Consider the following 25363-nt stretch of genomic DNA (forward strand, 5'->3'; position numbering starts at 1 on the left):
GTTTTTTGTTATTTAGTAAATCACACTGAGTCACAGATCTAGTCTTAAAGCTTCAAATTACAGAAATCGTTTATCCCTTTCAAGTGGGTTTTGAATATTGAGTGGAAAGAAAATCATGTTAATGTTAAGAAAAAATGGACCCTTATTAAAATCAATGTCTGTTACGGGTACCATTTTAAATTCAACCTAGTTTGAGGATTTGAGCCCACACTGACACTCCAGTTGGTCAAGTCGGGCAAAAGCGGGGAGGGTTTAAGTGGATTTATACGTCCCCTCCCAACTTCTTTCGGCCTTGGCTGTTTCGCATCTCGGGGCAAGCTGGAAACCTTTCAGCCTTTCCCGAGAACTGGCGGGGAAGGGGCCGGGCTGGGAGGGAGGACTTCCTGCGGCCAAGGGCGGCCGCGTTCGCTGCAGAGATCAGAGCTCCGACCCAGACCAGACCCAACGTTGGTCGTCGGGCCGGCCGCCCTCCCGGCGCGGATCGCCAGGCACGCTCCCCGCCGCGGCCGCCCCCAGGCCCCAGCCCCATGAAGCACTGTGGAGGCCCGGCCCGCTGGCGGGCTGGTCACGTGCGGCCGGGAGGGGCGTTGGAGGCCGGGAGTCTGCAGGAATGTAGTTAACTTGCAGGGGAAAGTTTCCCTCCGCGGATGGCCGCGGATCCTGTGCGGGCGGGCGCGCAGAGGAAGGAAGAGCCGGGAGGAGGCGGAGCCGCGAGCGGCTCGGGCGGGCGGTTCTCTCAACTTTAGTTTTGGCGTCTGAGGCGAGTTTCTGTCTCAGTCGGGCGCAGCCGCCGCCGGGGAAAAGAAAGGGAGGAAGGAAGGAAGGAACAAGAAGAGGAAATAAGAGAGAAAGGGGGAGGGGAAAGGCAACTAGCTGTCCGGCATCCGTCAAGGGCGTGAAGGAAAAAAGTTCTCGGGCGCGCAGGTCTGGGTCTCTCGCAGCCCCTCCCGAAGCGCAGCCGCCAGACCAGTGGAGCCGGGGCGCAGGGCGGGGGCGGAGGCGCCGGGGCGGGGGATGCGGGGCCGCGGCGCAGCCCCCCGCCGCTGAGAGCAAGGCGAGCGCCGCTCCCGCCGCCCAGCGCCGCCGGCCCGCCACCCTCGCCGGTTCTCCCATCTCGGCCCGTCGAGCCGGGGCGCCCGGGCGGAGCCCTTGCCCGCCTGGTCGGGGTGCGCGTCGGGGGAGAGAGAAACCATGGATCCCGGGCAGCAGCAGCCGCCGCCTCAGCCAGCCCCCCAGGGCCAAGGGCAGCCGCCCGCGCAGCCCCCCCAGGGGCAGGGCCCGCCGTCCGGGCCCGGGCAGCCGGCACCCCCGGGGTCCCAGGCGGCACCGCAGGCCCCCCCCGCCGGGCACCAGATCGTGCACGTCCGGGGGGACTCGGAGACCGACCTGGAGGCGCTTTTCAACGCCGTCATGAACCCCAAGACGGCCAACGTGCCCCAGACTGTGCCCATGAGGCTCCGGAAGCTGCCTGACTCCTTCTTCAAGCCTCCAGAGCCCAAGTCCCACTCCCGACAGGTAACCTGGCCGCCCCTCTCCCCACTTTCCCGTCGGGCGGGCCCCAGGCCCGGGGGCGCTCGGGAGCGGCGGCCGCGAGCCCTGGCCGCGGAGGGGGGTTCCGGGAGCGCTAGAGAGGTGGGGATGGGGGCTCGCGGAGAGGCGGGGGGACTGGAGGCGCCCGCCGGCCGCGGCTACGGGCTCCCCACTCCTCCCGGAGTCCGGGGCCGAGATTTGTTTTTCCCCTTGTAGTTTCTCTCTGCGGTTGCAGCCCCGGGGGGCGTGCTTTTCCCTGCCTTTTCTTTCTTCCTGGGGTTCTCGGGAGGTTGGCGGGAGTGGCAGGGGAGGTGGGGAGGAAGGAAGGGGGTGGGGAGAGTCGGGCCCGGGCCGCGGTGGGCTTGCACAATGCGCGCGCCGCCGCGCTCCGCACCTTCGCTCCCTCCGCCGCCGCCGCCGTGGGGCCGGGGAGGGGGAGGGGGGCCTCTGGCATCTGTGTGTGGGTGAGCTGCCAGCGGCGGCCGAGTTTGTGAAGTTGAGCCCTGGGCCCCCTTTCCTTCGGGGCCTCTCGGTCCACTTCAGTCTCCTAGGGAGTCAAATAATTGTTCTCTTGTTTTCCAGTGTTGATTAGGGGTGGGGGTTGAACCAGTCCATTTAGTTTCTCGCTCTTTCTCCCCCTCCCCCTCCCAAAAGCATTTATTTTCTTCGCGGCCCCGGCGCTTTCTGAATACAGGATCCAGACTTTCCTGGAAGTTGTTTATGGAGTTAGTGCTTTCACCCCTGCCCTTACCTAGCGCCTTGGAAGTCAGGCAGGCTTACTCTTATCAAACTTAGTTGGTTCACGTGTTGGCTTCCCCGTTGGAGACTATTATTTACAGTTTGCCGAAATGCTTTTAAATTAGCCACATCTACACGTTGCGCAGGACCTGAGTTGAGCTTTACCGTGCTTTGGTTTTAACAGAAGCCTTTGATAACGCACTGCAGGTTGACTCATAGGCCGAGTCCTGCCTAGTTCAACTGTGATTAGAAGTTAATGTTTGGGAAGTGATGACTAATTCGAGGCTCGCCATTGCTCTTTAATTCTTATTGAGGATATGAACATGGCTGTTCCACATACACAACGTTCGATTACTTTGTCAACGTGATCCAACATTAAAGTGAAACTATTATGAAAGTGTTAACATTCCGACCTGTCCCAGAAGATTTGTTTAGTGTAGGTTTTTATTCCTTTCCTTACTTTTTTAAAAAGAGCTTGCTTCAGGCTAAACTTCAGCATAGGAACTTTGTCCAGAAGTTAATTGGTTTTCCAAATACTGCGATGTAGTTAGTCCATTCGGCTGTAACTTGAGTGGGAAGAACAGTTATCGCCCCACTCCCATCGCCCCTCCTATTTGCAGCAGGCCTGTGGTGTGTTCTCCTGCCTCAGACCAAGGGGTTTTGGAACTCAGAAAAACTCACTTAACCTGCTGACAAAAACCTGCGTTAAGGAAGAGGAAGGAAAAACAATTTAGCAGCTTGCCCCAAATACTTCAATTTGTAAGAAGTAGACTTAGGTATGCTTTTTTCTCTTACCCCTGGAAATGAGTTTCTGGACTCATTATGGGTAAAAATGTGTTGGCATTGCACCCCACAGTCTACACGACTATGCTGTTAGTTAATATGTTTTGAAAGTATAATACCCATAGGAGATTGAATTCCCCATTTTGTGGCATCTATAAGCCGTAAAGAATTGCAACTAAAAGTTGCAATACTTATTTTTCTAGTAAATAATTGCACAGTAATTTGTATCAGCAGTTTATGGATTCATACTATTCATAATCTATTGTAGTTTTGTTTGTTTTAATGCCTTTTTTATCCAAGTGTCGTGCATCTATAAATTTGACTTTTTATTTCTGCTAATGAGTCCTAATTCATTCTGATTGGAAACTCAGAATGTACATGATTTAACATCAAGGCATAGATGCATCTGCTGATTGCTTTTAGTCTTCCTTACTTGCCTATATGAATCTAGGAAATTCTAACTTTTTGATAAACCCTAACTCTTCAGTTAAGGAATTTAAATAACTGTACTAGATTATGAATACTACAAATGTGGGTTGTAAATACTATTGTTCACAAATTATTGGATATAAATTCATATACTCATTTTTCCATCATGAAAAAAAGCTATTTAACAAACGAGAAAACTTGAGGCTCAGAGATTATGATATTGTTCAGTGTCACACTAGACAGCTTGAACTGGAACCCAGAACTTTAGGGTCTGAGTTCAGGATTTTTTCTGCTACTACACAGTTGTAAATATGTTTGTAAATTCTTAAGTTATATTGTAATGGAATTGTTGGCATCTTTATCATCTAGGTACAAATATATGGCTGGGTTTTTATTTCATTCATTAGGAGGCTTTTAAGAATATTCGGATGTTTCTGGATCTTTTGTATTCCTTAAAAGTTGTATAAATTTTGATGGTTGCTTTATTGATGACATTTGTCCATGGTGAGAAAAAAATGACAACTGTTGTGTGTTTAGGACTTGGCTTGGAAAAAACATTCACTATGTAAAACCTAGTTTAAAAAAAAGAAAGAAAAAGAATCCATAGCTATATTCCTTGGGTTTTGTTTATACCTAGAACATTTTAGAACTTGGAAAAGCACCCACACTGCCTTGGCCTTCACGTAAACATTTAAAAGTATCCATCTGCAAACCTGTATTCCTCTGTGTCAAATATTAAATGTTGAAATGTGCCTTTGGATTTAGAATTTCATTGCAACCAAATATCTATCTAAGAAATCTAAAGGGACTCTCTTTGAAAACAAATTTTAAGAAATCTTTGTTTTAATATTCCTAATAGGCCAGTACTGATGCAGGCACTGCAGGGGCCCTGACTCCACAGCATGTTCGAGCTCATTCCTCTCCAGCTTCCCTGCAGCTGGGAGCCGTATCTCCTGGGACATTGACACCCACGGGAGTAGTCTCTGGCCCAGCAGCTACACCCACTGCTCAACACCTTAGACAGTCTTCTTTTGAGATACCTGATGACGTACCTCTGCCAGCGGGCTGGGAGATGGCAAAGACATCTTCTGGTCAGAGATACTTCTTAAAGTAAGTGAAAATAATGGTAGGAGATAATTTTCTGGTACAAAGATATAAAACGTCATTTATTTTTATATTGTACTTAATATTTATGTCAAGCTCAGTTATATCTTCCATAATTCTTTTTTCAGTTCAGTATGAGCTAAATACCTTCTTTAGGTAATGTTTTGAAAGCTTTATGGATTCCTGGTTCATAACCTTTTAATAATCTTTTATTTTGTGGCAATTTGGATGTTCTCCTTTTGAGTTTGTGCCAAACCTATTAACTAGCCTAGCTCAAAACTGAAAGGATACCATGAAGAATTTCAAATTGTGAGAGTTTTGGGGCTGGCATAGGTTTATGAGTATGTGCAGTACTACTTACCTTTTTCTACCATTTTACTGGTAGAAGAGAACTATAAAAATAAGGAGGAATTTCCTAGGAGTCTAATATTATAGTACTTTAGGTTGTGAGATGACAGACCCTTTAGCTGCAGTTTGATGTGATTTACCAGTTTGTTTTTCCCTCAAAGGGTAAAGAGAAATATGAATTTTCCCACTTGATATACAAGCTCAGTGTCAAACTTCTTCGAGCTGGCAGGCCTTCAAAACAGAATCTCTCTTCTCTGGGAAAACAAAAACAAAGCCATTGGGTTATTTGTTTTTATCAGCCTTATTTTTTTGTGTGTTTAAAAAAATGGCAAAATTTCATTGAAGCTGAAAAGATCAAAATAGAATTTCGTCCCTTCTTGTTTTGAAATTATAGGTAGGACCTTAATATTTTTATTTGGTGTGTTTGGAATAAGTATATACAAAATGTTTCCTAAAAGTAATTATTATAGACTGAAATTGATGTTTTCAAAAAGTTGCTTACTTAGTATTGTTTAATCATGTTGAGATAATAAAGTAAAAAACAGTCCAAGTTTTGATTGTGATCTGTCCTGACAGTCTACTCCTAAGGGAAATGTAACATTTATTCATTAGATCAGATAATACAATAAAGATATTGTTTTGTTGTGTGTCTTAGTATTTTATATTGATTGTCTTTTGGGGCAGATTGTTACTTTGCAGTGTAAGATACAGTTTTGTGACAAGCTTATTTAGAAGAGCAGAGGAAAAAGTTTGATCTTAAAAAGTTTCTGCAGTTTTTTGCCCCTTTTCCTCCAACTTTTTTCTTATATTTTAAATTCGTTTTCTGGTGTCCTGGTATCCATTTCAAAGGGTCAGGTTTCAACCAGAACAATAAAGGGCCTGAGACTGGAAAGTACACACAAGTCTGGCAGACTCATCTGCATGAGCAAGATTATTTGTTCTCAAGCAGACATCCAGAGTAAATGATTGAAAGAGCTACTAGCTGTGAGGGATGTGTCTTGAAGGGAAAGGAGTGGAAACAAACCAGGTTGTTAGGGAAAAGAAAGGCTGTACTTTTTTGAACCTCTCCCTGCTGGGTCACATGCTGACCTGGGGAGATTTTTAAACAGCTTAATAGCTGGCTTGCCTCTCTTCTTTGGTTGATGTTATAGCTAAAAGTCTATGATTAAAGAGCAACATTTATGTTCCTCTTTTAGTCTTTTGTATCTTGTAATAATTGCTTCTAGGTGACATGGGCCTACATTTTTATTATTTTGAATGATCTTTTTGTTTTGACCTGAAATGTTCTATACTTTATTTTTTAGTTTCCAATGGTTCTTCCTTTGAGAAGTGTTTCTCTCAAAGATGGATTAATGAAGGGTATACACACGCACACACCACACCACCCCAAGCACCCCGCTCAAGTGAGCCTGTAGCAAAGGTAAACCAGGACAAAATGATACGAAAATTATGCCATATGGATAATGGTTACCATGGAAATGAAAAACTGGGAAGAAGAGAGATAAACATGATTATTCTTTAAGATTTTTGAGGGATTCTCACGTGGAAGTAAAAGTAGATTTATTATATGAGAAACATGAAGATTTTTGACACCATGGAATAATTTTCTCATATCAAACCTTCAGGAATAGAAATGTTTTCCCTGTTAGATGTGTCTTGGTCAGTAAAAGCAGGCAAAATCATTGATTATTTGGTATGTGTCAGGAAATGCAGGGAAACAACTAGTTGTTGTCTTGCGACCTTAGATGAATGACTTTGAAGTCAGTTGGCCCATCCTGTTGTTTCAAGGCAGCATAATTACTGAAGGATTATAGGTAGGCAACTATTGGGATTTTTAAAGCCCTGCCTAGGTCAGTGAGATTTTCCGAGGAAGACTTGTACCTTAGGTTGGCAAGTGATAAGGAGGAAGTATGGTACTGGCTACATTTATCAATGACACATATTCAAGTTCTGGTATGATTGTGAAGTATTTTTAAAAAGCTTAGTCTGTATATTGGGTATATTTGTTCTACAGAATTTACTGTTTAAAACTAATTTCTTCAACATTGTGTATTGAGCTTTATTTTAAAAGAATTCTTTTATTGCTCTGAGAATTATTGCTTTCTTCATCTGTCTTATAGTTTTCCTACAGGAAATAGTTCTTCAAGTAGTTGGTCAACAACTTCCTATTTCTTTATAAGCTGCTGAATAACTTCCTGAATTAGTATTCTATAATATTTCTTGTTACAAGGAGTGCCCTTACTTCTCAGATTTATTTTATTGACTCTGATGCCTTGCAACTATTACCACATACAAAGAACTTCTTGTGTAAAATGTACCATATAGGACCTTATAATTTGATTTTAGAAATCTCATCCAGTAATTTTAGAAGTGTGGAGATTTGCATTGTTTTAATAATCTTCTAATTTTTAAGAAGTCATTTTTGTTTCATTTCTACTATCTATCATTTTCTGAATAACTGGCCTCAGTGTTTTTAATCCTTGAAGATTCAAGGTTTCTTGTGGCTGGGATTTTATTAAAATTATTGAGTATCTTGATTCACAGTTTAAAAAGGTATGTTTTTCAGAGATTTTTTGCATTCTGCAACATATAACTCAGCCAATATTCCAACATTAAATGAACTTACCTTGCAGGTGTTATTAATTGCTACAAATGGTTTGATTCTTTTTCTATTGACCATGTATCTTGTTTCAGAAGTGAATGCTCCACTGCCCTAATTAAAGCTACTTCAGACATGTATCAATTAAAGGAGATGAATTAAACTGTTTCTTGTTATCGTAATTTGGTCTTGCTTCTTCTCCCAAACACTTGCCCAGCAGAAGACTATGAACACATACAGTGTATACATTGTTACCGTAATAAAGACTAGATGTTTTAAAAAGGAACAGTTTCATTGAGAATAAGGCTGTTCTCTTTTTGGTTTCTTGTTATATCAAATGTAATCCAAATGATTTCCCTTTAAGAATGAAACGCTTGTAATATTGCCCTTAACTGTTGATTAAGCTGCCAAAAGAAAAAAATAACCATAAACAGTTGAAATTGCAATCACAAAACATTTCCCTAATATAATAAGTCAGTTATACTTCAGTTTTAAAAATCCGAAAGCAGAGTATTTCCCTATTTGAGGGAAGGACTGTCCCTGCCCATTTATCTTGCTGATTGAGGCTGAGTGGAGAAAGGAGATAAAAGTATGCCCTCAGCTCTCAGAAAAAATGCTTGCTTCTGCTTGGTGGGTGGGCACCCCGGGGAAGAATGGCCCATGGTGCCACAGTGATTTAGGTAGAAAAATGCTGGTGAATCTGTTGGATACAGTGGTAGAAAAAAAAAAAAAAAAACAGTTGGAAGATAGTGGATGTGACAGTAAATAGAACATAGAGATTAGTTTATTTACTGGGGGAAATAATGAGTATTTTTAGAGTGAACTAAAAAAGTACTTAACCTTTATCAAACTAGATGTTTAATTTCAGCAAACTCAATTAGCTGCAAGATGGTAGGCAAATTTTCTTTAAAAAGTAACATTGAAAGCATATTTCTCCCCCAAAGCTTCATGTTAACTATAAAGAAAAAAGCCTAGGTAATATTCAAATAGTTGAAACTTTAAAAAGTTTTTGAAACCCTGAGATCAGTCTTCATTAGTAATGTAGAAGAATGTTTTACAGTATAGTTGGAAAAATAATGTAAATTAGCATCCCCAAATAGTAATGCTAGTATGACTCTGAAATGTATTTTATCTTAAGACTTTTGGGAAGAGGTAAACTCTAAATCTAACCTTTTAGTTGTCAAAATATTTAGTGAAGTTTAGGCTTAGGGCAAATCAAAGTGAAGTTGTTTTAAAAATCAGTTAAGATTATTCAAACTTAATTTGCTACCTTCAGTAATAGCATAATTTAGCCATTAATTATGACTTGAAAGTTTAATAGTAGTTAGGTAGCATTGTATAAAGGAGGGTCTTAAAAGAGCTGTGTGGTTCAATAACTATGGTTACTAAGTGATGCACTTTTTACAAGAAAGGCTTCTGATTCGAGGATTGATCGGAACTTCAAGCCACGAAAGGGACGTTGCTGTTTTTATGAAGAATTGCTTCGTGGTTCTGCTCAAGTACTGTAGCACCAAGTTTCCTGGGAACAAGTACTGCTACCGTGGAAGCACTTCTATTTGCGTAGGGCTTCACCCCTTCTAAAAGCAAACAAAAGAAGTTTGGTATAAATCACAATGGTCTTTTTTTATTCCCTTCTCTTTAATATTTTACACAAAAGTGGTCAGTAGTTTAATCCTTATTTGGCTTTTAGCATGAGAAGCATCATAATCTTTAACACATCAAATAATAAGATGTTGTTTCTCTGAATAATGTTGCAAATTAACAAAATAATGCAAATAGGCGTATCTATTTAAAATATTGCTGTTTTCTTTCACCAAATATTTTCAGTGCTTTATTTGTGGTTAGTGCTGTTACTTACCTATTTTCACTTTAGTGTGCTTCTTTTTTTCTTCACAGGATAGTGTTAGTCAATAGACTTTTCAGATTTTTCAGCTGGGTCTTGCTTTGCGGGTGGTGAGGGTACATTTTGTTAAAAGCTCCTTTCTTCCTCTTTCAATTTCTTACTTAACCCAAGGTGAGGAGATTTTTGATTATTTTTAAAGTAAGGTCTTTCTTTATCCAGTAAATATACGTTTTAGAGAATGAGCTTTTTGATACATGCATGAAAACTTAATATAGACTAGTTGATCTGGGCTTCAGAGTAAAAATGGCTTTCTTCAGAGTGCTACTTTGTGCTTTCACACAATTGAATGTGGATTTACGAAGTTCTTTGAAATGTAACTTCTCACATACCCTGAAGTGACTGTAGTATGAAGCAGGGTTTTGGGAAGGAGCTAAACCCTATCTAGGAGGTGGGGGTAAGAGGTGGATTTTTTTTTTCTGTACAAGCATGAATGTGGGGTTCTTTTGTTTTATATTTATAAAAGTTCTTCCTTCCTTCGCTTCTTTCCCCATGTATCTGATTTTGTGGAATTTTAATAAGGTGTATTTTTTAAATTACAAAAGTAACACATGTTCATTAGAGAGAATTGGAAAATTCAGGAAAGGAGAAAGTTTGGGAGGAAGCACCTAGATTCTTCTGCCAAGGAGAGATGGTTGAACATACTTGTTTATATAGTCTTATCTATAAACATATATTTTGAAATTTAATTTTAGGGGAGTAACATATACATAGATTCAGAAAATCCCTTAGTGCTATTAGGGTTATAATGAAAAAGAGCAGTTTTAACTCACTTTTCTTTATCTATGGCTTGCATTCTCCAGAGGCAAACATTTCCAGCTCCTTTGAGATTTTCCCCCCTTTTAAAAATTCCATATTTATAGAACACGTTACACTACCATTTAAATTTTTTTTTTTTTTTTTTTTACTGTACGCGGGCCTCTCACTGTTGTGGCCTCTCCCGTTGCGGAGCACAGGCTGCGGACGCGCAGGCTCAGCGGCCATGGCTCACGGGCCCAGCCGCTCCGCGGCATGTGGGATCTTCCCAGACCGGGGCACGGACCTGTGTCCCCAGCATTGGCAGGCGGACTCTCAACCACTGCGCCACCAGGGAAACCCTAAAATTCATTGTAAAGATTACATTGTTTGGAAACTCAGTCTTCAGTGTGAGTGGTGCCCTTTAAAGTTTTGCAGTATAGTTGCCCTAACTGTCCTTTGGTCCTAGGAAAGATTTCTTTTATTAGTTCCCGGATAATTTCTTCCAGTCTTTTTAATCTTTTCGCTGTTTCTGGAATTCCTGCTTGTCAGAATAACTCTTGAATTTTCTTATCTTTCCCGCCTTTTGTTATGCTTTCTGGGAGATTCCTTCAACTTTAGCTTTTAATTTTTCAGTTTTTTTTTTCACCCCAAAAAGGTATTTATCGTTCTTAATTTCCAGGGAATCTTTTCTGAGTTCATTGTTCCTTTGTTATTTTTAATAACATGCTGTTCTTATTTCATGGATGTAGTAATATAATATCTCTCTAAGGATATTATAGTGGGTGTTTCTTTTTAAATTTTTTTCTGCTTTCAATGTCTTAAGTAGGCTTCACTGGAGAGTAATGTAACAGGAACCAACCAGGCCCTGAAGTTGTGGGAGGCCCTAAATGTCATTATCTTTGTTAGGTTCTCTTGTAGTGGTCAGTTTCTCCAGATAAAAATCTGGCAGTCCCCTCTCTAGAGAGCATTGCTGGTGGTAATGGGTGTTAAGATGGAGAGCCAGTGTTTTAGGGTTGAGAGTGTGGGGTTTCATCCTTGCTCTTGGCTGTGCCAGGTATGTGAATCCAGATCCTCTTAGTCTACTTCTCTGGAACATGAATTTCCCATTTCCTGCTTAGGCCAGGGAGGGGGTGTGCAATAGATTTTTAAAAGTTCTTTGTAGGCTTGATTTTTGTGAATCCAATTTTGCAATTATTAGGTTGACTCTATAAAGTTGCCAGTTTTCTAAGCCCCAAACAGTAACTACTGCCAATTTCGTATTATTTGACTTAAATATTACAGGATCACTTTTTTTTAACTAGTTTTTTTTTTAAAACATATTTATTCTTTGTTTGTTTATATATTTGGCTGCGCTGGGTCTTAGTTGTGGCGCGTGAACTCTTAGTTGCAGTGTGCCAACTCTTAGTAGAGGCATGTGGGAGCTAGTTTCCTGACCAGGGATCAAACCCTGGGCCCTCTGCATTGGGAGCACAGAGTCTTAGCCAGTGGATCACCAGGGAAGTCCCTACAGGATCACTTTTAAATCAGTACTTAAATAAATGCTTTTACCAGGCAAATGATTACTTCAATGACATTGGTCTTCAGCATCGGTTTTGCTACTTTAAATCTTCATATGTTAGATTTTCTTAAAGGGGGGAACTGTGTACTTTGACACTGGGGTGCTTGGCATCCAGCAGTGTATGAGTTTGTTCAGAGGGTTTGGATTCTGAAATAGTGTGAAGGGGCAGAGAGACTGGAGACTTAATTCCTATTTGTACATAGAATAATGGAGCTGATCCTATCTGTTTTTATGTCATTTTCAAGTTTTTTGTCTAGTATACACAACTTAAAAAAGTTGGGCTTTAAAGTAAAATAGCCTTATGAAATCAGTGCATCTGTTTTCTTTCATTCCTTCCTTTCAGCTGGTTTTCATCAATATAGATGGTAGGATAAAGAAAATATTTATGCATATCTAAGTTCATTAAATAGTTATTGGTATACTTATGTAGGTTAACCCCCAGAGGTGTATAACTTGGTTTTATCTTAGTTTAGGTTGTTGCTTTCCCTAGCAAGTGCTCTTTTGATAGCTCAGAAAAGTAGCCTGTGCTGTCTTCAGTAGGCCATTGTAGATGTCATAGAGTAATAGTAATAGAGTGTTTTTTACATATAAACTAACCATGGAGATGTAAGTAGTTAGAATTTTATGAAAACTGGGTTTAGGTTAAAATGGATTCACTATAGGTAGTAACAGAGATGTGTTAGGACCCTTTGTTGTTGATCTCAAGTGAAATTTCTTCAGATCCACTTTTCCAGCAATCTCTTCCTTGAGTAGTTAAAAAGCAGTTACATATGGACATTTTTTTATAGAAGAGGAGGAAGCAAACCTTTTAAAATCTGCATAAAATCTTAATTGACCAATGCAAAATCAGACCAGAACACTCTAACATCAGAGAAGAGTGCTAAATGATACTGAAAAGGCGGATACCTGGGGGTTGTAAAAGGTATTAAGTTGAATGGGGTAGAGGAATGGAACAGAATTAACACAACTTAGTTAAACAAGTAAAGAAGTGTGTTAAAATAGCAAAGTACTAATGTTAGAAATGAGCTAAATGAGATTTCTGAGACCTTGCCTGGTACTAATCCTTACCAGTGATAGGGTCACAGTTAAGATTTACCAAGCTCTCCTGGCTAATTTTTTTTTTCTAAGATGGAAAAAAAAAAAATCTGTGGAAGAGTTGGCCAAAATACAGATGTTTCTGTTTTTCCTCTACACATGTTAAGACTGATACAGGTTATGTTTCTGAAATCGTGTAGTCTGGATGAGCTCCAGATGATGTAATAGGATCTGTTAACCCCTCCCAGCCGGAGGGTGTGCAGACTTTCCTGTTAAGACTTTCCCTCTTCTTGTGGGTGATACAATAATCACTGTTTCTAGACAATGATATGTGAAATTAATATTATTGTCCTCAAATACAATATTGTCCTTCAGACACAGAAGACAAAGCATGCCCTTTGTGTACCTGTCTATTCTTCAGTTTTCAGTTAATGCCCATCACACTACAGATAAGAATTTGCCCAGCTCCCTCTACTCCCTCAAACACAGGGTGATTTTGCTCAAAAAAGACCCACTTGGTTCTGGGTGGTGTGTGTTGGGTCACTTACATTAACGTGGTTGTGGTTTCTTTCACCCTGCTTATTCTTAGTTAGCTTCTTTGAATTCAGTATGTGTGCTTAGTGGTCTCTTCATTTCATAAACACTTAACCTCTTGGTTTTATGTAGCAGGCATTGTTTAAGGGTTCACTGAGTTCCCCTCTGTAGAGTTGGGACAATATTAATAATATATCAGTCTTGATAGACCAGGTGGGTCTCAAGACACCATTCATTGCAAGTCATCTTGTTTACCTTTTCATTGCTAACTATCTCTCAATGGAGAAGCTGTGGAGGCTAACTAACTATAAGCTCAATAAAGATAGATTTTGTCTTCTCTGTTCAGCCTTGTGTATGTAGCTCTTGATATATTTATTGGTAGATGATGTCCCTTAGGCTGCTCATTTATTTCAGTCTATTGGTTGATAGTCATCCTGAATGATGCCTATAGTCCCTGCTTAATTATTATTGCTGTGTAACTCCATGCTAAAAAGATGCTAAAGTATTTACTTGTGTATTTTTAAAGTTAATTTTGTAAGTTTGAGATTATTCTTAAACTCAAATAACTACAACTATTAAAAAAGATAATTGTGGGACTTCCCTGGTGGCGCAGTGGTTAAGAATCCGCCTGCCAGTGCAGGGGACACGGGTTCGATCCCTGGTCGGAGAAGATCCCACATGCTGCAGAGCGACTAAGCCCGTGTGCCACAACTACTGAGCCTACACTCTGGAGCCGGTGAGCCACAACTACTGAGCCCGCGTGCTGCAACTACTGAAGCCCGCGTGCCTAGAGCCCGTGCTCCACAACAAGAGAAGCCACCGGAATGAGAAGCCCTTGCATCGCAACGAAGAGTAGCCCCCACTTGCCACAACTAGAGAAAGCCTGCACGCAGCAACAAAGACCCAATGCAGCCAAAAATAAATAATTTTTTAAAAAAGAAAGATAATTGCTTATTTTTAGGGTATAAATGAATAATAGTTCTACTTTAGGGTTACAGATTTGTTCCATGGACAGGGAATATTTGACTGCTTTAGAATTAAATGAATAAGAAAGAAAATTACGTAGGTGTAAAAATGATACCAGTGAGTAGATTACTATGGGAATTCAGGGGAGAAGTAATGAGGTTGTGGCATTGGGACCTCGAAGAGACAGTACTCAAGTTATGCTTATAGAATTAGCATTTTCAGCTCAATGAATGTGGGGGCATAGGAAGTGGGGAAACAAAAGACAGCTGCAAAAAGATTTTCTGGTAACAGCCAAAGTGCTTGCCCTTCCCGTTTTGAATTATGTTTGCATCTAACATATTATGTAATGTTAATGTATTCTAATATAATATATTATACAATATATAAATTATATTTGCATTTACTTTCATCAAAATTAAGTTATTAATTGTGGTTAAATCTGCACTCTGACCTTGGGCATTTAAAAAAAACAATTCTAATATCAAAACACTTGAAAAACCACTAAATGGCATGGTTTTATTCACTGCTTGGGAAAAAACAAAGTTTTAAAAGTGAAGACCATCTATTACAGACCATCATTACATGAACATTGTCAAATATAGTTGTATCCCGTATGCATTTTTTAACTTTATTTTCATGTTACAGCCTATTTAAGATTTTTTTTTTTTTTGCTAATTTTTGACAATATTATTTGTCAGGAAATGCTAGTTAAAAGGGATTGTTTTCATTTTTCTGGTACTTTTAAGTTTAGCTTAATGTTTATCTGTTTACCAAGTAAACTTTATTAGAATTCGCAAAATGAATATAAACCCTTTTCATTCCTTGATATTATTGCTGGACAAATTGAATTAATAGTAAAATATGCTGTAAAAAGTTACAATTTTTACTTTTTAAAGTTGGTAGGAAAGCTGCTGAAACATTTTCTTTCAGAGATTTAAAGAATTTTTTAAATTAAGCTTTAGAATTTGTTTTAGACAGGCAGAATCAGATAATTTAGTCCATTGTACATTACCAAAACCAAATAAACATTTGAGTGCATATTAATTTTATTAAATTGTAAAACAAATCTAATATTCTGCCTATCACTATTATAAGCTAAATTGTGTCTTTTAAAACACTCCTATTTTAAATTTATTAATAAAACTTCTATGGGACACAGAGCAGCCAGAATTCTTTACCTAAAACTCAGTTTAACATGGTTTTGGAAGGATGTTGGGAGTTTCAGGAATTCCAGTAATTAAGAATTGAGTATATTTGACAGCAACATATTAGGCCATCAGGATTTCAGCTGTTTTATATTAAGCCACATGGAGGTCATTTGCTCTCACTGGTTGACTTACTAAACTGGGCTGCCATACAAAAAACCACGGACTGGGTTGCTTAAACTACCACCTAGTACTTCTCACAGTTGTGGAGGCTGTGGAGTCTAAGATCAAGTTAGGTTTCATTCTGAGGCTTGTCCTCTTGGCTTGTAGGTGGTTGCCCAGTTGGGCACAGAGGTTTCCTTATGTGTTGGTGGGAGCCTTCTAGGGGGATGAAGGCAGAAGCTGCAAAGCCTTCTGAGGCCATTGCATAATGTCACTTCTCCTACATTCTGTTGGTTGAAGCTAGTGACAAGGTCAGCTCAGATTCAAGGGCTTGGGAAGTAGACTGCCTCTTGATGGGAGGTACTGCAAAATATGGTGGCCATGTTTTTCAGCCTACCACACTTGGATTGGAAGTTTTTAAAAAATAATGTTCAAGATTGGTGAGTTATCACCTGAGGCCTGAAAATCTCAGGGTAAAGCATGTCACCGGAAAACAGTTTATACCGTTAACATGTAAAAATCTCATTTTTGGTGAATAATATAAGTTGGTAAGTGTTTCCTCTTGAGATGCCATCAAATCAGTCAAGTTATTTATAAACCATTCAGTAAGTTAGACAGAATATGGGCTTTTTGATTACATGTCAGCATTTATATTTAAGACCATGAATTCTAATTGACATCTAATTGTAACTCTCTTCTAAAACTTGACTCTGGTATTTTATTTTTAAAAACTGCCTTGTTTAAATTAACTAAGGCATGAACTCACATGGAAAATTGTAGCAGAAATGGAACCTGGATTTCCTGGTACTTACTTGTGTTTGATTTAAACACTACATTGCTGCTTTCTTTCCCTACTTGAATTCAAGTAAGAACAATCTTCATTGTTATTGCAAATAGATTTGAGTTTGTTAATTGACTGATCGTTGAATTTTTGTTGATTTACAGACTAGTAAGTTATCTGAATTATCAAGTTACATATATGTAAATATCTATAAACATAAGTAGTGCAGGAGGTATGAGTGCTCACAGTTACCTTAGAAGTTTATATTTATGGGGTTGCTGCTTCCCCAAAGTGTTTTCTGTGACCACACCACAAGTGTCTAGGTTTCCAGGTTGCTTATGAATGGACATGAAGGAGCACTGCTCCACTGGGAGTTAATAAAGACATTCTCAAACATTTAGTTTCAAACTTAGTATACATCCCTTTTTCTAAAGGCCTATAAAAACAACAGTTCTTTTTCCTTTTCATGAAATTGCATGATTATAAAAACTGACTTAATCCCTTGTAATTTTTGTTACCTAAAAGTTGAATTTAAACAGTGGATCAGATTTCAGCACTGTGATTCATACTCCCAAAATGAGTAACCTGGTTAGCAGGATATTCCTACTTGTTCTCTTGAGGGTTGTTTTTTTTTTTAAATGTCCATGGTTACTCCTCCATTTTTGGTAGTGGAGTTCTATTGGGTCTTTGAAGAGGCTTTACAAGAAAAAAGAGCAGCTATTTATGGAGCATTTCCTCAGGCCTGCAATTTGAAGCCATTACAGCAAAGTTGCTGAGCAAGTCGGTGATGACATGCCAGCAGTCACTAAGGCCCCCACCCTGCAGCCTGGGCAGAGTAAGAGTTCAGGACTGCTGCCGTGCGGAGTTTGCCCTCTTCAATTATTGTCAATTGCTTACTTTTTAAAGAGCAGGAAGGTTTCAAGCATTCTCAACCTACTTTCTTAACAGATTATTAAGGGACTATAGAACAGAAGCTAGTTTTTAAGTTTTCAGGAAATAGTTCAACATCCAAGAATAGAGTGACTCCTCCATCCCCCACTCCCTTTTAGTTAGTTAAAATCAGGCCACCTTATCAAATGCAGAACTTGTCCAGCAGTTTTGCTTAAGCTCACAGAAACAGATAACTATTACAGGAATTCCACGATAATGTATATAGCCTTTAGATCTGGAGTCTATGTTTGAGAGGAGTTTGATTTTCAAAGTTTAGGTAACTTTGTTGCCTACCTAACAACATTTCTCTATAGAGTTTTGTTTTTTTAATAGTGATAGAAAATAAAACAAAATGGTCTCATTGTGGGTTTTTGTCATCAAGGGATGAAATTGGATTGTCTGATTGTGGTTGGAAATTATGTTTGATTAGTTAACAGCAAATGATTAATTGAAAACCACTAAGCTTCAGTCCACTCGGGGTAAAATTAGTAGCCGTTTTATCTTAAACAGGACACTTCTAATATGTGAATTTTGCAAACTTTCCACTCTTTGATGTCAAACTTTTAAAACTTAGTAGCTTGTCTGTATTATAGTCTGATGTCTTAAAATATTTAGACGTTGTTCCACAATTGTCTTCATCTTTTTAACAAAAAAAATGTATTTTCCACTGTTCTGGATTCAATTTCAGGAAAATTTTAAATGAGAAAAATCATTTTTAGCAATACCTATAATTTTAAGAAAGCATCAGTTGATAAAATCAGGAATTATGTTATAAGAATTGAAATCTGCTTTTAATTCAAATTCTTTAAAAGTACTGACATTTGGAACTATGATAATCTAGGACAGTGGACCCCAACCTTTTTGGCACCAGGGACCAGTTTCATGGAAGACAGTTTTTCCACGGATGGGGTTGGGGGCATGGTTCAGGCAGTAATGTGAGCGATGGGGAGCAATGAATGGGGAGCAGCAGATGAAGCTTCGCTTGCTCACTTGTCACTCACCTCCTGCTGTGCGGCCTGGTTCCTGACAGGCCGCAGACCAGTACCAGTACCTGTACCTGGAGATTGGGGACCCCTGATCTAGGATATTTGAAATGGTTTTCTAGTCACAGACATTATCTATAAAAGGTGAGTTATTTCCTAACTTACTATGTCTCTACAACTCCCCTCAACCCCAACCCCTCCGCAAAACAACCCATGATAGTCAACAACATAGACTAAAAGGAAAAAGAGAACAGTATCGTTATAAGGTGACCTCCAAATTACTAGGCCTTTTAAAAATGGCACCCTAATCGCTGAATAATCCTCTTGAATTTCACAATTAGATTGAGTGAAATAATGAGTTTCTTAATTGTGGTAGTTAAAATTGAGAGAAATTTCCTAGTTCTGTGACCTAAGTTGAGTTTTAGGACATTTCTATATTTTACTGAATGGTAGCTTTTGGGAAACTGCTTTTTGTATTTCTTTGCCCTCCGACCCCCTAGCCCTTTTCAAGGAACTTTATTTATTATTTATTTAAATATTGGCACACATTCCTTTTTATTGATTGATTGATTGGCTGCATCAGGTCTTAGTTACCGCACACGGGATCTTTTGTTGCGGTGCGCGGGCTTCTCTCTAGCTGTGGCATGCAGGCTCAGTAGTTGCTGCATGCGGGCTTAGTTGCCCCGCGACATGCGGGATCTTAGTTCCCTGACCAGAGATCAAACTGGCATCCCCTGCATTGCAAGATGGATTCTTAACCAATGGACCACCAGGGAAGTCCCCCAAGAACTATTTAAATGAAACACAAATTCCTTCAAGGTTCAGCTCAAGATGTTAATTAATTCCCCTAGAGTGTCTTCCTAGATTTTTCCTAGCCCCAAGTCTGCCTTGGAGTCCCCTCTTCTGGCCTCCCATGAACCTTTTTGCATCAGGAGTATGTTTTCACTTACAACCTGTTGATATTGTATCCCCCTGCACCTAGCATGGTGCCAGCACATACATACTAACCGCTCACCAGAAAATGTTGAGAATTGCTTTTCAGTGTTGTTCCCAGTCATTTTGGAAGCACTGACTTATTTTCATCTGTTTTGATGCCTTCAGAAAGCTTCAGCACCGTGCTTGGAGCTACGGAACATACAGATTGAGAACCAAGTGGTCCCTGTCTCATTTAGGAGGCAAGGTGTGTGAAATAAAAATGGTACAAGGAAATGTGTAGTTGACTGCTAAGCAATATGGTAAGCCCTGGGTAGTCTAGATTAGTAACCCAGAAAAAAGAGATTGTTGTGCTGAGTTGTTAGAGGTTTGTAGAAGAGTCTGGTCTTTGGTTGTATTTGAAGGATGGGATGGATAGGATTAGATAGAGAGGATTTTATTCTGTACTGAATATTGAGTCCTTTTTTGACTTTGCTTTATTTGTGAATGGTTTTGTAACTTGACAACATGTGATTTTAGTAAAATCCTATGTCTGGTAAAAAAAAATTTCCCTCTTGAATTTTAGTTACCTCGTTACTTGTCTCCCCCACTGGATATTACAAGGCCCAGTCAGTTCACCATCATGTCTCAAGCACTTAGCTTAGTGTCTGGCATATAATAAATGTTTAGTAATATGGCTGGGTGGCTAATTACCTACTCAGGAGCCTTGGTTTCCTCCTCTGTAAAATTACTGGATTGGAATATATGATTTCTAAGAACTTTTCCACTTCTAAGATGCTGTGAAAATCAATGAAAAAATTCACATAAATTCCTAATCTATATATAAATGTCAAATTCCTGATGTGATGTTGTATTTACAGTGCTTTACATTTAGCATAAAGTATACTAAGTTTAATATATAAATACCACCATTAAGCAAAAACACTTAGTGATGTTGGCAATAGGAGGGGTATATTTAAAGGAGGGATTTTTGTTATTGTGACTTAACTGTAAAGGAAAATGAAAAGTAAAAGAGCTCTAACAGTGACGTTAAGGGATGTAGGTAGAAATTTAAGATGGAATTGGTATTTAGGGCCAAAGGAGTTAGAAAAGAATTAGAAAAGAGAGGGCTGACCTTTCTAGATAAAGAATCAGTGATTAGTTTGGGGGTATGGTTTTGTTAAGAACACAAACTGATTCTAAGAAATATTTTGTATGAGAAAATACTAACATATCACTAATTGTTTATTATCTATTAAACTTAAAATAAATATTAGAAAAAAGAAATTCAAGATTTAAATCAGCTCTTTCTCATTTGTAACTACTCTGTAGCACAAAAACTGAGAGGCAGTCACTGTCTCTTAGAGCCAAAAAAAAAAAAGCCTTTAGCCTCTGAGAGAAGAGCCAATTTGTTTGTCAGAGTCACAGCATAGTAGTCCCAGACACTTGCCATATTTTCAGAATCTTTTCTTTATAGTCAGTTTTAATTTTCGACTGTTTTTAATTAATTAATTTTTTTTGGCTGTGTTGGGTCTTCATTTCTGTGCGAGGGCTTTCTCTAGTTGCGGCGAGTGGGGGCCACTCTTCATCGCGGTGTGCCGGCCTCTCACTGTTGCGGCCTCTCTTGTTATGGAGCACAGGCTCCAGACGCGCAGGCTCAGTAGTTGTGGCTCACGGGCCTAGTTGCCCCGCGACATGTGGGACCTTCCCAGACCAGGGCTCGAACCCGTGTCCCCTGCATTGGCAGGCAGACTCTCAACCACTGCGCCACCAGGGAAGCCCCGGACTGTTTTGATTGTCAAATACAACTTAGAATTTTTTTTTTTAGCCCATCGTCAGCAGTGTTTTGATTTATTTGTTCCACTGTATGGAAGGATGTTAATATTTTGTGAGTAGGTTAGTGATCTATATTTATATTAAATTTCAAAGAAAAACAGTTACAGAAACTTCCTTTTGAGCATGCAAAAATTTTTTATATACTACATTTGATATTAGTGCTTTAAAGTTACATGCCTTCAGTACTTGCTGTGTGAATACTTAACAATGAATACTTACCATACTTTATCTCATTTAGTCCTCTCCATAATCCTGTAGGTGTTTCCTACTTTATAGATTGGGCCTCTGCCTTGAAGAGGTGAAGTAACTTACAGATTCACCTCTCGAGGCCTGTGTCATTCCATTGTGTGAGCTCTTTCTATTAAATCTCTTTACGTTCATAAACTTTTTTTGTTTTTGTCCTACAATTTTTTTTTTGTAGACTGAGCTAAATCTACACTGTATTTATCACAGAGTTTCATTCAATATTTTATACTCATTTGGTGATCAGTAAACACTTGTTGAATTAAACTAGGATGTTTTAATTTCTTTACCATGTTCCTTAAAAGAAATGACACCAGAATGGATGAATTATCTACTCTTTCAAAAGCTTCCAGAGCGATTCTGATATATGATTCTACTTATTAAATAGTTGTTGAATTAATTGAAAAGACTTTTCAGATTGAACGTATTCTTATACACGTACAGTTGACCCTTCACATCCACAGGTTCCAGCATCTGAGGAATGAAAATTTTCAGAAAAAAATTTTTCAGAAAGTTGCAAAAACCAAATCTTGAATTTGCCATGCATCAGCAACTATTTACCTAGCATTTACATTGTGCTAGGTATTAATAAGCAATCTAGAGATGACTTAAAGTATACAGGAGGATGTGTGTAGGTTATATGCAAATATGATGCCATTTTAAATGAGACTTGAGCCTCCTCAGATTTTGGTATCTGAGGGGGTTCTGGAACCAGTCTCCTGAGGATACTGAGGGAGACTGTACTCTTTCATATCATTAAATACATACATCAATCTGTGAAATGAGTGGATCCTCATTTTACAGATGTTGAAGTTTAGCCACACTTTCTCCCCACCCCCCAGCTGCTGCTGATTTAAGGTCCCTTTATTAGTTTATGTGTTTGTGATAATGCATGCAAGAGTACTGCATAAGCTGTAAAGGACCTTATAAATGTTGTCTTTTATTACCCAGCTTTGTTTATTGCTAAGAGCAGGTCACATGCTATAGATACTAAGGGAGAAGAGGTTACCTAGACACCTTGCATTATCTGAAAAACAGTGTTTTAGTTGAACAAATTACGTGTTAGTACTTACACATTGGATTAGAATTTGGTAAGGATTTGAGTTAGGCTCATGTTCCTCTGCCTTCATGTAATAACTGTGAAAAGAGTAGCAAATTCATATTGACACTCATTTATTATAACTTTCTTAATGGAATTGTCCTAGTTGGAATTTCCCACATCTAGGGATGTTAAGCAATAGGATTCATTTCTTCTATAGTACCTGATTAAGATAAAGTGGCCTTTATTATAAAGACGTTTAAAGAATAAGCAAGTGTGTGATAGAGGGCATTCCAGCATTGGCAACCCAGTGTGAGAAGAGGCACGATGACCTTATGGATGCCTTCTGGCTCCAGACCTGTGATCAAGAGTTCATAACTAAAGCTGTTTGAATGCTGAAAATAATGATACCAGACAAACCTATTTAAATGAAAACTGAAAATTCATGGCATTATAAAAGATTATTTACACTCACACACATAGATAATTTTTTCCCAACTATGTGCAAAATTAGTTCAAGTTATATAGTTTTATCCTAGGGCAGAATTATTTACCTGGGAGTAAAATATTTGATTACATAATTTTAAGTAGGGGAAAAAATAGTTTTATTTAGGAAATTTACCTTGTGCCATATTAGGACCTCTAATGTTTAGATTAAGACACCTGGTGTATGAATTTTAAGTAAGGCTTATTGATTTTACTGGGATGCCTTTTTTTTTTTTTTTTTTTTTTTTTTCTGTACGCAGGCCTCTCCTGTTGCGGAGCACAGGCTCCGGACGCGCAGGCTCAGTGGCCATGGCTCATGGGCCCAGCCGCTCCGCGGCATGTGGGATCTTCCCAGACCGGGACACGAACCTGCGTCCCCGGCATCGGCACGCAGACTCTCAACCACTGCGCCACCAGGGAAGCCCTGGGATGCCTATTTTTAAAGTACAGAATAAGTTTCTGCTCTCAGGAATACAGCCTAGTGTTTCAAATGAGAGCTCATGTATTGCAACATTATTTATCTATTTTTGTAAAGGGCTGTTAATCACTTGGTGCCACCCTGTCTCAGTTGTGTGCTTGTGGATTGTCTACATGAAATAACTTGATACGGCCTCTCATTTCTGCAAAAGTTTTTCCTATATTTTTAGCCCACAACCCTAGTATAAATCTAAATTATTTAATAGAAATATTTAAAGACCAGAAGCTTACTTTTAATGAATTTTTTATTGCAGATGTTGCCCTACCCTTTTTGGAACAGGGCAGTGTTAAAAGCAAATGTCAATATAGTTATGAAATATAATTCATTTATCCTACCTTTGACCAAAACACACGTACACACTCCCTCCCTCCCATCCTCCCTCCCTCTCTCTCCTCCTTTCCCTTTCTACTATTTCTAAGTTACAGTCTTTTGTTTAAAAGAAAGATTAGTGTGTTCATTTTATTTCCATATTATATTTCTAGATTTGAAGTTTTACTGGATACTTGGTTTTTGATGGAACTGTCATTTCGTTTAATCCCTCTTGAATTATTCTGCAGTAGTGTTAGCAAGAGTTGTAAACTGGAGTTCTTATTTGAAACGTGAGACTGTGACCTCTTGATCCAGAGGCCAGGAGTGTTGCCAACTGAACCAAACCCTGCTGTTTCCTAAGAATAGAAGTACTCTGCTTAATGATTGGAGTAGGACTCAGCGCTTACGGTGTTTTCCTATAATTGGTCAGAATCCCAAATACACATGTTGGTTTTGTATGTCTTTTGAGTGGACAAGCAAGTATTTCTTTGTAGGGAGGAGGAGAGGGAAAATGTGAGTAATTTCTTCAAAGAGTTTGGGAAGGAGTTCTAGTGTACCAGAAACACCACTGATACCTAAGACCTGTCTCAGCCGGGACCCCATAGAAGTTGTCTTCAAATGTGGAACGAAGTGTCCATTTTTATGTTAAATATAACCAACTTGAAAAGAAACATGTAATACATGTATAATCTAAGTCTTTCACCTTGGAAAGTTAAGCCCTAGAAACCATAAATATTGAACTGAGAAAAAAATTGAAGGTAAAGAAAGATTATTAGGAAGCATGAAGAAATAGGTTCATCTGTGAGTCATGAAATATTTGTAAACTGTTGACCATATTTGTTTGAACTGTTCAAAATCAAAGCACAGCAAGGCTTACAGGTCTTCAGTTGGTGGACAAGATTAATAATACTTCATAAATTCAGGGTTCTTACTCTCATGTCCAAGCTGCCTTATATGTATTTCTACTTTTCCTATTCTCCTGCTTACTCCTCTTGTTCTTTATGCTTTTCAAAATTTGTGGTGTTTTGATGCCTGAATATTTGGGAGTCTTTCCAGACAAAAGTGGTTGTGCAAAGCCATGGTCCACCAGAGAGACAGAGAAGAGAAGCCCTTTTCCCTGACCCAGGTAGTTAAGATAGGTCACTTAATCAAAAGTCAGTTAGGTTGAGTTAGTTGAGTCAGGTATGTCAAGGAATTAGTTTGGTTAGTTAAATTAGTTAAGTCACATATAAGTAATGCCCTTGTACAAATCAGTGGAACCACCAGCCTAGAGGTTAAGATTCATAGCCTGGCCCCAGATCTGCTTTCTAGACTCATCTCTATCTACCACCTCTTCTGCTCACCCTCTCCCCCCTACCCATCACGCACCACCAATCAGTAGCACTGCAGAGACCATGCTTGTTCATGCATTTGTAACTTTGCATGGCATGTTGCCACTATTTGGGCTGCTTACCCTTCTGGTCTCCCCAACTTCTCCTAATTATTATCATTTAAGACTCGGCTCCAGCTCAGATACTGGTGCAAATTTTTTGGTGTAGCTTGCATTGACAATATTTGAACCTTCCCATCTAAACTTCTGTAGCATTAACTTCACTCATTTTTATTCGTGTAGCATTCTTCAATTCTAGTATGTATATTTTTCACATTTTAACCTCTGAAATTAGGGTACTTCTTATAATTCATGGGATCCTAGGTTTGATTAAGTAAGGTACTTGTGTTCTGTTACATATTACAGAGAATTGAGGTTCTGTGGTTGCCTCCGTTCTGAAACTTGTACCCTTTGTTGGGGCTGTATCT

At 39.2% G+C, this 25363-nt stretch overlaps 1 protein-coding gene across 12 annotated transcripts in view; it reads left to right on the forward strand.

The window, feature by feature from the left end:
* Positions 1–516: 516 nt before the first annotated feature.
* Positions 517–25363, forward strand: part of YAP1 (Yes1 associated transcriptional regulator) — a 108334-nt gene continuing 83487 nt past the window's right edge. For 2 of the 12 annotated variants that reach the window (XM_027087819.1, XM_027087830.1), the window contains exons 1-2: positions 519–1515; positions 4340–4590. In XM_027087819.1, coding sequence (XP_026943620.1) covers positions 1192–1515; positions 4340–4590 — 575 coding nt within the window. In that variant the 5' untranslated portion in view covers positions 519–1191. Of the gene's footprint in view, positions 1516–4339; positions 4591–25363 lie in introns of all 12 variants that reach the window. The other 10 variants (XM_027087821.1, XM_027087831.1, XM_027087828.1 and 7 more) reach the window with 9 other exon arrangements.

The sequence above is a fragment of the Aethalodelphis obliquidens genome, unplaced genomic scaffold (assembly GCF_003676395.1).
Source record: "Aethalodelphis obliquidens isolate GAN/ISIS:26980383/991018 unplaced genomic scaffold, ASM367639v1 scaffold60, whole genome shotgun sequence".
NCBI classification, from domain to species: domain Eukaryota; kingdom Metazoa; phylum Chordata; class Mammalia; order Artiodactyla; family Delphinidae; genus Aethalodelphis; species Aethalodelphis obliquidens.